Source organism: Syngnathus floridae, chromosome 5, assembly GCF_059516105.1.
Source record: "Syngnathus floridae isolate MCC-2025c chromosome 5, RoL_Sflo_1.0, whole genome shotgun sequence".
In the NCBI taxonomy this organism is placed as follows: Eukaryota; Metazoa; Chordata; class Actinopteri; order Syngnathiformes; family Syngnathidae; genus Syngnathus; species Syngnathus floridae.
The window spans coordinates 8998369-9011274 of NC_142417.1; the positions used below are offsets into that span (position 1 = coordinate 8998369).

General features: G+C 42.4%; 1 protein-coding gene across 5 annotated transcripts; it reads left to right on the forward strand.

Moving 5' to 3' along the window:
- Positions 1-345: 345 nt before the first annotated feature.
- On the forward strand, positions 346-12745 carry ssh1a (slingshot protein phosphatase 1a). 5 transcript variants are annotated; one of them, XM_088375098.1, is made up of 17 exons: positions 468-563; positions 2590-2627; positions 3738-3869; positions 3945-4075; positions 5789-5889; positions 6508-6572; positions 7271-7392; positions 7533-7601; positions 7702-7767; positions 8026-8220; positions 8361-8454; positions 8638-8766; positions 8857-8903; positions 9002-9148; positions 9351-9551; positions 9618-10323; positions 10410-12745. In XM_088375098.1, exons 3-17 carry the CDS (start codon positions 3759-3761, stop codon positions 11472-11474), a joined length of 3249 nt encoding a protein of 1082 aa, XP_088231224.1. In that variant the 5' UTR covers positions 468-563; positions 2590-2627; positions 3738-3758; the 3' UTR covers positions 11475-12745. The 5 variants fall into 5 exon arrangements, with proteins under 5 accessions (XP_088231226.1, XP_088231224.1, XP_088231223.1 ...); XM_088375097.1 differs by having other exon boundaries at positions 3738-4075; XM_088375100.1 differs by lacking the exons at positions 3738-3869; positions 3945-4075 and having other exon boundaries at positions 346-563.
- Positions 12746-12906: the final 161 nt, after the last annotated feature.

Genomic DNA, 12906 nt, shown 5'->3' on the forward strand with positions numbered 1-12906 from the left:
TTTGGTTATGTTCCTATTGTTTATAATAAAACAAAATATGATGACAACAGTGTATACAAGTAGTGTTTTTTAACTTGAGATGTTCGATGCCACTTTTTTTCCCCTGACAGATACCAGTACAACTTGATCAAATACACAATATTCGAGTATTCAAGTCACGTGTGTACTGTACGAAGTGTGCGTGTATTCTGAACACAATTTATTTTGATACTCTTTTCCCTTCACGTCTTCTGAATGTTGCATTTGAATCATCCGCGCAAACTATGACAGCAAGTAGTGTACACTGTACGACACTACTGTACCAATCAATGGAAAGTGTCATGACGTGAGATCGGTGGAGGCACTCTCTACCGCCCCTCCGTCTTCCGTCCATCTGTTCATTCAGTTTGCGCCAGGCGGGTCGTTAGCCGGGCAGCTAGCTAGCACAAGCAGGCAGCTTCACCAGGCCACAACGGCCGCCGGTGCATCTTCCGCTTCCAGCCATGGCGTTAGTTACTCTGCAGCGGTCCCCGACCCCCAGCGCCGCGTCCACCGCCAGCACCGCGACCACCACTGCGGGCGAGGTCTGTTCTCTCCGTGGGGGAGTGTTATGGATGTATAATAATAAAAATAATCATAATAATAATGATGATGATGGAAATGATAATAATAAGGATAATAATGATAGTCATCATAATAATATTAAGATTATTATTAAAAAATAAACGAATGGTTCAGGGGGTTGTGGTGTTTATGGGAAGATGCTAACGAGGGGAAATGGTGCCGGAGGAAGGGCCTTTTGCCGGAAGACTTAACGAGCGGCCGTTCGTTGCTTTTTAGCCCAATGAAGTGGCAAACAAATCAGTGCTTCCATTACATTTGCTTACGTGGTCAGGGATATCACGATAACAAAGATTAGCTTGCGCTGGGTTCCTAAGCAATGCAGCTAACGGTAGCTTGATCGCGACGTGCTTGGCTAGCAGTGAAAATGACGTTTTAATTTGATTTGATTAAACACTCTGCCCACTCTAAGAACGCAGACTGCATCCATGCGCTTCTATTGAAGTTGTCCTTCATTCTCTGATAGACATTTAGTCTTAGAGCTTGTGAGACGTTCTTGTTTTATTTGATGGCTTGGATTGTCATATTGCTGCTTAGATTTCAGAAACAGATCGTTGGACGGCTCTGTTGGGATTTGTCGATTAAAAAGACTTTCACCCCTCATAGCGGTGTTATTTTGTCGTTTTGGGGGGAGGCGGTTCACTTGGAATTAATGTTTGGTTCAGAATGACAGCAACTTCCCATTTCAAATTTAACAACAGATTTGTTACCTTCTTCTTTACTATCTGATGGGGGCGCTAACTACTTAGTTTAGCAACGATCCGAACTAAAAATGTCTAATTGCACTGCCTCGTATTGGGCTGCATTTTAAAATTTGATCACTTAACCAATGAAAGGCAACACGGACCAAAATCTCTCACTAGTATTGTGCACCCCTACTGCAATCAAAATGACAAAATTGTTGAAGTAGGCCTTTCACTTCATGCTTTGTGTTGTATCATACTCATTTATCATTCTTAGTATGTACTTACTCGATAGCTTGAAACAATAATCAGCATTTTGATTAAAAACTACATTTCTTTTATTGGCCACAGCTATCTTAAATCCACAAAAAGTGGTGTTGAAATAACCTTGGCCAAATAGCACAGTGTAAGCATGCATGACTTTCTTACAACACAGTAGCTGTTCACATTTGTGCTGTAGTGCCTACTTTTACATTTAGTTTTGCTAATTGAAAAAGGCATCAGTATTCGTTGGCGCAGCCTGCTGTTGTCCGGTGACACGGAACAGTAAAAACTGCTGCAGCAGCTATGATGTCATCGGCTCTATGAGGGGTGGGTGCAGTGGTGGAGTACTACTGCAGGAAAAGAAAGCATGAACAGAAATGTAATAGATGCTAATGTTCAGTAGCTTGTATTTTAAGATTAGTTCACCCGATTTACACTTCAAGAGCATCGGACGGGAAATGAAATGTGATAACTGCATAATGATTGATCAGAAATAAACATACCCTTCCCATCTGCATATACCACCCACATCTGCCACTCAAGCTTGCACAATATCACGTTAACCACATTGTTTAATCATACTCATGGTGCAATGATGAATCGATTAATCGGTTATTACATTAATTGATAAATATTTTGATAATTAAATCATTCAGAGATGCTTGATTTAAATTTAAACAAATCTTTTGCATTTCAGTTTCTCAACAGTCAATATTTTCTGGTGTTTGGCATTCTCAGCGAAAGCAGACGAATTTTGTTTTTGTTTTCTTTCAACATAAGACATCAGCAAACGTTTATTTTTAGTTTTGAAAACGTTCAACGTTTACCCACAGTATCATCTAATAATATAGCAATTTACCTGGTAGTAGTTTAGCATCATGGCACAATACAGGCGCCCCGATAGCATCGAATTGTAACTCCTTGGACCCCAAATAATGATTGTCTAATATCTTTATGTATGCTGTATGTTTTAGCTTGTCCGCCTTATATACCATTAAAAATTGCACAGTGTAATTAAGATATTCTCCTTGCTCTATTTCAGGAATTTGGGAGTGAAGATGAGCGGCGTATGAATCAAAGGTAAGATGTGTCTCAAGTCACTTACACGTCACCATGAAATAGATGTATGTATTTGTCCGCCTGTGCATTTTACACAGAAACAGACGCAGGCAGGATATTTCTGCAACCCTGTGTGCTCATACACAGTCTTGTTTTACAATTTTCTTACAATGGCAACATGAGAGTTGGCATCAGCCAAGAAAAACTTAGTATCAAATTGAAGACATTTCTAAATGTTTTTTTTTTTCCTCAGGAGAATTTGGTTCAAAGGTGTCATTTTGGCAAAGGGTTGAAAAGCTTAACCTTTGCCTTAACCCTTTAAAATGAAGGCAATAGAAAATGTGGACATAGTGGCAAAAGTGTTTTCAACATGGAATGGCCACGATATTTTGGGAGTTTTGAGGACTGTTGTGGAAACAGACCTGTTTCTATTTTTATCAGCGCAATAAACCTGTTTCTGAAATGTTTTTTTTTTTTGTGACTCATAGAAGTCGATCTCTTCCTTTTGACTTCTCCAGTTCGGAGTCACCAGAGCACGCCATCCTTTTACATCTGAGCCATATAACTGCTCTTATGTCTTCCTGCATGTTCTCAAAGTTTGCACTGGCTTGTATAATGTTGATAAGTACAAAATATATCTACTGAGAAAGTTGTATTTATTTTGCAAATAAAACTAGTGTCGTTTCGTAAGAAATGGAGAATTGTCTTATAAAATTACTCCAGGCCTCAAAATGTTTTGCAACACCTCTGCACTGACCCTAACTGTGCATAGTGATCTAACTCTGCATGAGACAAGTCGTGTCTAGCTTCAAGATTGTACACATTTCTGACATACCGTTGTGTTTAGACATGTGTGGAAATCACAAGTGAAACTTTACAAACATCAAAACAAGATCCTGTAGGTGGACATTTTTTTTTGTACTGGCAAAACAAGTTGAAATCAAATGCGTACCATTTACAGTGCCAATTATAATGGCAGACGAAACCACTTATTTTCAGCTTACGGATACAAAAAATACATCTGGTAACAGCAGGACTGCTTTCTGCAGCAAGAAAATGTCATGATTTGCTTTTGCCACACTTGTGAGCCAGCGTAGACAGACTACATAAGCACGGTTGTGTTTGTCTCAGGTGGCGGGTGGAGACTGCAGCATGTTCATCCAGTCTGCGAGCCACACACAGACACTCAGGGAAGGGAGGGAGCTCCAGAAGGAGTGGAATCTTAAACAGCACCGAGCAGAGTGGATGAGTCGAGGCTGTCTTGTCAGTCCGTCACTCATAGAGCGATCGAGTCAAGACTCGGAACCGGCACCGCCTCATGGCTCTTTTTTTCTGAAGGCTGGCGAAGAGGAAGTGGCTTGTGGATCCAACAGGATGCTTCTGTTTATAGAAGCCTTTCATGAGGCTGTGATGAAGCTGCCTTATTTTGTGGAGAATGCCATGTCGACCCATAGTGAGGTGCGGCACCTGTGAGTGAAGTTAAGGCTCTTAAGCTTGGGAACTAACATTTTCTATTTCTAACAACTGCAAAAATACTCAGAAGACGCGGTCACTTAAATGTCATTCCCTCCCTTCAAATTTAATTCATTAGTCAATATTGTTAAAATAATGTCATGCTGTCCAGACCTGTAAATTTAATAATTCTGTCACTGTATAGCAGATCTTCAGAAGAAAAAAAAAAATCAGCTTTGGGTTACGCCGTTGGAAAGGGATGAGCACTTTGGAATCTGTGAAGCATTTTCCCATAGTCCGCTGTTTTCTTTGCTACTCTATACACAGTTATTTTAATGAAAGTTTGCGAATGAGCTGAAGCTATCCCTATCTAAGTCCTGTGACCTTTGTGTTGAGTTTGCTGTTGAAATGAGCAGCTGGAATTTGTCCACCATACTGACCAGCAAGCATTTGCTTGTCTCTCTTTCTGCTCCGGCTGTTCAGGCTCATATTATTATTACAGCCCGAGACCCTCTCTGACATGTATAAATCTCATATCCAACAAATTAAAAGTAAATGCACCACAGTGTAACAAAAGCGGTCATTTGCAAAGTCTACCCACATGCTTTGTTTCTGTGGAACCTTTTTTCCATGGTGCTTAGGGCGGAGGGAATGTATTGTGAGGCTAACAAAAGGAAGTTCATTGTTCCTGTCAAATAGGTCTGTTTGCTGCCAGCTTGCTCTTCTGGATTTTTTAGACACTACACTGCTGTACAGATTTCTAGTTGTGTGACAGAGAGATTGAGAGAAAGTCAATTTCTTTGTGTTCTTAGTGTAAGGACATAAATGTGTATTAGGCTCTGAATAGTATTAATATTTCTAGTAATTGGTAGATATCGTCACAGATTTAAAAAAAAAAATTGACACCTGTTTACTGGGACATAGGGGTTGATACTTTGTTAGGTCAAATTACCAGGTACACTATTATTAATTTTTTGTAATTTTTTTTTGTATTGTACCATTTTAAACCACCACGAATGGAGGAGCATGGATTTGTTTGAACCTGATTGCGTCATACGGTTATGAGCCCGTTCAAGCCTATCGGTGGCTTTTCATAGAAAGCAGTCGCCACACTAAGTTTGTTTTAGTAACGGTCTTTTTCTGAAATCAATGACTCCTATTCAGCAGGATATAAGCAATACATTTTTATTTTCATAGTCTTTTGCAATTGCCTGAATTACCGTGTGTACCCGTCATTCAACAGTTTCGAAATTTCCTAATGATGTCATAGTTTACGTGCAAGAAGGCAGGCGCCCGCCATCTGCCAAGTTCAAGGATGAATGTGCTCACATTGATTTTCAAAGAAATGGAACGACTGAAGTCAGCCTGGAGGAATCGTTTCACTTTTTGTTGTTGTCAGATTTTATAGGCAGGTGTGAGCAGTTAATTGGTTATAATGAAGCTTGGGAATCGTAATTGTCATTTGAGGTTGGACTACATTGAGGTGAAGAGAGAACAAGTAAACAGGGTTGTTGTATTCACTGAGTTGAGATGTTATTTCACCACCAGCATAACATGAGTTATGTTCAAAATGTTTTTACGTGCCATTAAGTGAACTGAACCCTCTTTTTAAGTGACTCATGTCCTAGTTCTGAGTCTCACTGGCCCTTTTCTTTAAAAGGCAAAAAAAAAGGAATACATTTTCATCTGTCGCATCGACTGATGTCACCTGTCTCTTTTGTGTTTTGCAGCCTGAGTGAGAGCTTCTTTATGGTGAAGGGTGCTGCGCTCTTCCTGCAGCAGGGGAGCTCTCAGCAGGGCCAAAGAGTTCATCCTCACCACAAGCATGCAGGTGAGAACTACACTAAACACCTGATGGTAGTTCTGCATTTTTATTTTTATTTATATTTGCTTTCTGTTTGTCAGACTTGCCAAGCTGGTCAGTTTTGTCTAATAAGGAAATGCTTGCTGCCTTGAACTCATTTAACTTGTCTGAAACTTTCCTTTAAACAAATTGGAAATCAGAATTATCTACTTACATTACCTTTACAGCCTGACACACATTTTGATCAGGCTTTTGTTAATGCCTGAGGTAAGACATGACGTCAAGCTGCAATGTACGTGACCAAACAATCTTGTACATTCTGTTTTATGCTAAAGGTTGTAATTAACACCTGTCTTGCTGAAACACTGAGTCTGTTAACATACTCAAACGACGTTGGCTTCCTATCAACAGTTGTCTGTCATCGCACTTGGTCCTGCACACTCAGTTTCCCAATCCAGTTTAACTGATATCTCTTGTTCTTTTGTTCATGTTAAAAGGGGAAACCAATTCAAGAATCAAAACATCTGTAGAAAATAATAGGGTGTTGTTTGGAAGTATGGGACCATTTACACCCCTTGGAATTCTTTGACCTTTAAATTGAATCACTCACTGTCTGAGACAATTGTTGTCAATGCTCTGTAATAGGGGACTTACCACAACACCTCCAAGTGATGATAAACATTCTTCGCTCAGAGGACCGGATCAAACTGGTGAGAAACAACATTCTAGAGCATCCCAAAAATATTCCCAGCACTTCCCTTTTTACACAAGTTATGTTACAGCCCTTTTTCCAAAATTGAAGGAAAAAAGGTTTTCCTCAACATTCTACACACAGCGCCCCTTAATGAGTGTTCATGTTAAAAATAGTGTTGTATAGTGTAGAAAAATAGTGTAGTGTTAAAATAATTAACATTTATTTTAAAATAAATAAAAAAAAACCGAGAGACTTGTTAAATACTTTGTTGATGCATGTTGTAGCATAACAAAATGTGGAAAAAGTGAAGCATTTTGCCACCCTAGATACACTGTAAGTGTAGTCACGCTACTAACCAAAAACATACGCACACATCCAGTTAGTGTCTTACCTGGCACAGTCAAATGGATGTCATTTATTGTGTGCTAAATATATGTACGTACTCCGCTTGTTCTTTCTAATTATCAGTTGTGAGAGCAGGTTTGAGCAGCATGGTTTAAAAAGTGTGACCAAATGTTTCCATGCCGTGCGTTAGTTAGAAGGAATCTTGGAAGTATGAAACAGACACATACTGGTTAGACTGCCCATTGGATGTCATTTGGCGTGGCAGCATAGTTGTAGTAGAAAATGTCCTTGCCATGAGCATGAATACAGCTGCAACTTGTTTTTTTCTTATTTTTTTTCAATGAATGTACATTGTGTGTCCCTGAGTAGGCCGTGCGGCTGGAGAGTGCATGGTTAGATCGTGTGCGATACATGGTGGTTGTATACACCAGTGGACGGCAGGACACAGAGGAGAACATCCTACTGGGAATCGACTTTACTAACAAAGACTGGTGAGAAGACAGCTGTAGAATGTGCTCGTATGAATAACACTCGCATTGTCATGTGTGTGTGTGTGTGTGGGGGGGGGCTGCTTTTTGTTTTGCTTTGCTCATTTGACAATATTACACTCGTGTTTTCGTATTCCTGCCAGTAAAAGCTGTTCGATTGGCATGGTGCTACCTCTGTGGAGTGACAGTAAAATCCATCTGGATGGAGATGGGTGAGTGCCACAGTCACATTTGCCTTCATATCAACACCGCAAACAACAGTTTATGGCATTCCAGCTGGTAGAGTGACCATCTGTTTTGTTTTCACCGCAGGGGCTTTACTGTGACTACGGCGGGGCGGACTCATGTCTTTAAACCGGTGTCAGTGCAGGCTATGTGGTGAGTAATCCTCCGGAGTGTCTCGTATTGTGCGGTCTTCTTTCATGACACACACACAGCACAACAAATCTCCCGATGGCATGTGCTAAACACAGCCAGTCTGCACCTCAAAGGATTTTTTTGTCTTACTGTCCACTGCAGTACGCTACCTGCTGGAAATGACAGCGTTGTGCACATTACTCGAGTTGGAACACAAAACGGCACATTTGTGTGACTGTTTAGCTGGTTTGGATGAAAAGCGTTTCCCTGCTTTCATAGGTCAGCTCTCCAGGTGCTCCACAAAGCCTGCGAGGTGTCCCGTAGGTACAACTATTTCCCTGGGGGCATGGCTCTCACTTGGATGGGCTACTATGAAAGCTGCATTGCTTCAGAGCAGAGTTGTATCAACGAATGGAACACCATGAAGGACTTGGAATCCACACGCCCAGACTCGCCTACTATGTTTGTCGACAAGTCAGTCATCATAAATTACATAAAAATCTGAACGTTATGCAAGATGATTCTCTTCAACCTTAGTGTTGAAAGTGTGTATGAGTTTTGCAATGGTGTTATCTCTTATGTGTCAGATTATAAACAAACTTTTTCCTTGATAGGCCTTCAGAGAGAGAAAGAACAGAGTGCCTTATCAGAGCAAAACTCCGAAGCATCATGACATGCCAGGATCTTGAGAACGTCACGTGCAAACAGGTAACTATGACTGACATGGGGCACCTGATTCCATTTGTTGTTTACGTTCATAGTTATGCTTCCTTATGACTAGGTTTATGGGCATATTTATTCTTTTATTATTTATTTATTATTAAACCAAGTGTGTTCTTCATATATGCACACTGTCATGTTTTTGTGTACATAATATTACTATTTTGACAGATCCGCACTGAGTTGGAGCAGCACATGAGCTGCAACCTGAAGGAATTCAAAGAGTTCATCGACAATGAGATGCTGTTGATTTTGGGCCAGATGGACAAAGCCACACTCATCTTTGACCACGTGTACCTGGTAGAGCTGCTTATCTTGAATCGACAAACTGTCTGGAAGGATAATGAAAATATACTTTGCCTCACCTATGTATTTATTCTTTCTTTGAAGGGCTCTGAATGGAATGCGTCAAATTTGGAAGAACTGCAAGAGACGGGGTGATTTATTTAATATTATACAATAGCTGTGATGATCACACGCACATGCAAAATTGTAATCTGAGCAAGAAAGAATGACCTTTATCTCTCTTCCTCAGGGTGGGCTATATCCTCAATGTTACCCGAGAGATAGACAACTTTTTTCCAGGCACGTTCCATTATCACAACATACGCGTGTATGACGAAGAGGCCACCGACTTGCTGGCTCACTGGAATGATACGTACAACTTCATTGTTAAAGCAAAGTGAGTCCTGATGGAGCAGAAAAACAATTTTGACCCATTTATATAATCAGCTCGTCTGTCAGTCGCTATTCACTAACATTATTCGGCTTACGTTGCATTTGCGGCGGGTCCCAGAATGACACTCGTTAGTCAAATGTCCCGAACTTTTCCGAGCGCGCACTCCCAAAATGTTAACTGATGACTTTAACCTTCTCCTCACCAGGAAGAACTACTCCAAGTGTCTTGTTCACTGTAAGATGGGTGTCAGCCGATCTGCCTCCACAGTCATCGCGTACGCCATGAAAGAGTACGGCTGGTCGCTAGAGAAGGCGTACAACTTTGTCAAGGAAAAGAGAAGCATCACGCGACCGAACCCAAGTTTCATGAGACAGCTGGCAGAGTATGAGGGCATCCTTGATGCGAGGTATGTGCACATTGTTGTATAAACATCCTCTGTGCACACTGACTTGTTCTTTGGTTCTCCGTTCAGCAAACAGCGTCACAACAAGCTGTGGCAACCGGACGCAGACTGCGAGATGACCGAGGGCCAGCAGGTCTCAGCCCAGTGCTCTGGTGAGGAAGAGGGAGATCACCTGACCCCAGAGCCAGCAATGTCTCCCTGCTGTGAAGATGCACTGCCCGATAGAGGCGCAGCATGCCCCTCCCCTTGCCGAAAAGTGGCCCTGGAGATCGACCCTGCCTACAACAACTATTATTTCCGGAGGCTGTCTGATTCTGCGCTGGATAGTGAGCCCTCAACCCCCGTGCGTGGCCCCCCACTTCTCGGCATGGAGAAAGTCTTCATTGAGATTGAAGATGTTGAGCGAGACGCTCTGCTAGATGATGAGGCATTTGATGGCCGGGAGGGTCTGGGTCTTCCCCCTTTTGGCTCGACAGCGGAGGGCACCGCAGCCCAGACCTCCAACCGTGGCCCGGAGCCCCTGGAGGAGCTGCGTCTGCGACTAGAGTTTAGCACAGTGGAGGAAGAGGATGAGGAAGATGTGCAAAAGGAGGAGGCGGACATGGAGGTCCTGATGCAGCCAGATGACGGAGGGGGTGGGGATGGAGGCGGAGGAGTGGAGGAAACGCAGGATGTTGAGGTGGAAGCGGAAGCCGACAGCAACGGCATGGACCTGGCAACCCTGAACGATAATTCCAACAATAACAACCGTTTTACCTCTTACCAGAACATCAATGTGAGTTTGTATTTGGAAACATGAAAATGAGGCTTTGCATATGTTACACACACACATATTTTTCTTTTTTTTTTTTTTCTTTTTAGGGAACAGCTGCCACTCTTGCAGCCGATGTGTCTTTATTTTCACGGAGGGATTTGAATTCCAAGCGGAAGCACATTTCTCGAACCTCGGTTTCAGATCCTTGCCTTAAACTCCAGCCTCTTGACATCTCAAACACTCCATTCCTGCTATCTTCTGACGACCTCGAGTGTTCCACCCCGTCTCTGTCCGCCTGTGCCAACAGCGCTTCATTTGTTTCTGCAGCGCTCCCCGATGTACTGCCGCAGCCAGCTGACTCCCTTCATGTTGTCGGGGTGCAGGACTGTGGCGATGTGTTGCATGTCAACATAGAGCTTGATAGTAGGCCATCTGTAGGCTCTTCGGAGGTTCTCCCTGAGCTGGTGGCCATGGAGTTGCACAAAGATACACCCGCCGTGGCTTGCCACCCGACTCAGCAGATGGAGACCTTTGTGACATTGCAGAGGTCAGGTGTGGTGCGCCGCCACGCAGAGAGACTAGAGAGACTTTCGGGTTTGACCCAAGAGAGCCTGCATTCTCTTAAACCTTTGCACATGTCCAAGAACTTTCAGCACAAGGAGGAAGAGGAAGACTTCGCTGTCTTTCCAAGAGACTTGATGAAATCATCTACATCGTGCCAAGTAAGGTTGGAGCCTCTGGTTGTTCCCCTCACCAATGAAGCCTTGTTGGGGGTGGTGGGGTCAGGTATGCTCACCCCCACCTCCTCGCCTCACGGCGCCACACTGACGCGCAGCTCCAGCAGTGACAGTCTGCGCAGCGTGAGAGGAAAGCCCGGCCTGGTCCGTCAGCGGGCGCAGGAGATCGAGACACGGATGCGTCTGGCGGGCCTTACTGTGTCGTCCAGGCTCAAACGGTCCAACTCGCTGGCCAAGTTGGACAGCCTGGATATCTCCTCTGAGGACCTGTGCTCCGCTTGCTCTTCAGATGCAGGAACACTACTGCTTCTCTCACTGTCTCCGGAGCCAGATCACAGCATGGACTGGGAGTCTCCTGCCACCCCTGTTCAATCCCGACCCTGCCGGGATTTGCACACAGCAGAGAAAGTTCGAGCAGGGGAGCCCATAAGCTGACACGCACGCTGGTACTCCGGCCTCCCCTCATTTATCGCCACGTAGCACCGTGGAGGGTTGTACAGATTGTGGACACAAAAAAAGATATATAAAGCATTCACTTATTTGCCACATTGTTTGTCAAACTACTTTGACAGTGAAAGTCATATTGCTGTATCTGACAAGAGAAGCCATCATATCACCTCTGATTTGGTTGGGAGAAACAAGTGCCTTATGTTTGAGACCAGAGAGGCACACGGTTTTAGGGAGAAGGCAGATAAGAGGATGAGAGCAACCTCCAATTCACATACCATGGGTGGTATGTACTGAAAAATGGTATTGTATCCATCTGCATATTTTTTTTTTTTTAAATCCGCCTGGTACAAAGTTTATTGACACCCTGTTTAATTCCTGTCAGAAAGCGTTGTTCTGTAAGTGTTAATGATTGTAGTTGTTTACTACACAGTTTATTTGTTTTAGGTGCCACAGGCTTTCATGTTGAATTCACGAAAGCTGTTTCTCCCTGACGTTGAGATAAAGTGATGAAATTGATGCGTGAGGAATTGTGAGCTTGAATGAGTGATTGAAATGAAAAGTGGTGAGAGCTTGGCTTTTCACAATCTTCAGCCAACATCAGAATAATTTTCTGAGTGTGTTGTTCCTTTGTGCTGCATATTATTTTTTACAAATAATACTGGTACATAACAAGCTATCTTCCAAAATAACGTTGAGATGTTAACCACCTCATCATTCCCTTCATTGATCTTTGGGAAAGTAATGAGCAATCATGCTGTCTGTCTAATGTAATGCAAATTCAGGATTTCATATCAGAAATTCTTTTTCTTTTGCCATAGTTCTATGAACATCTTTGACAAGCTGTGAGTACAAAAAGAAGTCAACCTTGAGGATTGCCAACATTCAATTCATTATTTTTAAATGTGAAAAACCAAAGCTCTGTGGCTGTCTCATTAAATTAAAGCTGTACAATGTAACCATCATGTCAATCATGTATTTAAATGCTGTCACACCATTTTGCACATTTGGGAGAAATGCGGAAAAAACTTGAGGGAGTTGTTGGGCTTATTGCTGTTAGGCTTTTATGCTCATATCCACTTTTTTTTTAACAACGATCACGATAGGTTACATCATTTTATTTGGTAACCATTTTTTAAAAAAGTATGCAGTAACTTTTGTACTGTACATCGCTGTAGTTTGAATGCATATTGCACTTTTTATGTTAATTGTACTGTACGTGTCAATTATGAAAATAAACAATTTTTCATTAAATATAATTAGATGTGTGCATTATTATTATTATTACGGATAATATTGTATTTAATGGGGCTGTTTTGATGATGAAAAATGCGCAGCCTTTAGGGGAAGTCGAACAGGTAAGAAAGCAACCCAAAATAGGAGAATTACTTTACAAGCTCCAGCACACGCGTGTTGCAGC

Coding starts and splice junctions, on each gene's coding strand:
- ssh1a (XM_088375097.1), top strand. CDS start 3,759: ATGTTCATCCAGTCTGCGAGCCACACACAGACACTCAGGGAAGGGAGG. Junction 5,890..6,507: donor TCCTCACCACAAGCATGCAG/GTGAGAACTACA, acceptor GCTCTGTAATAG/GGGACTTACCACAACACCTC. Junction 9,552..9,617: donor GAGGGCATCCTTGATGCGAG/GTATGTGCACAT, acceptor TTCTCCGTTCAG/CAAACAGCGTCACAACAAGC.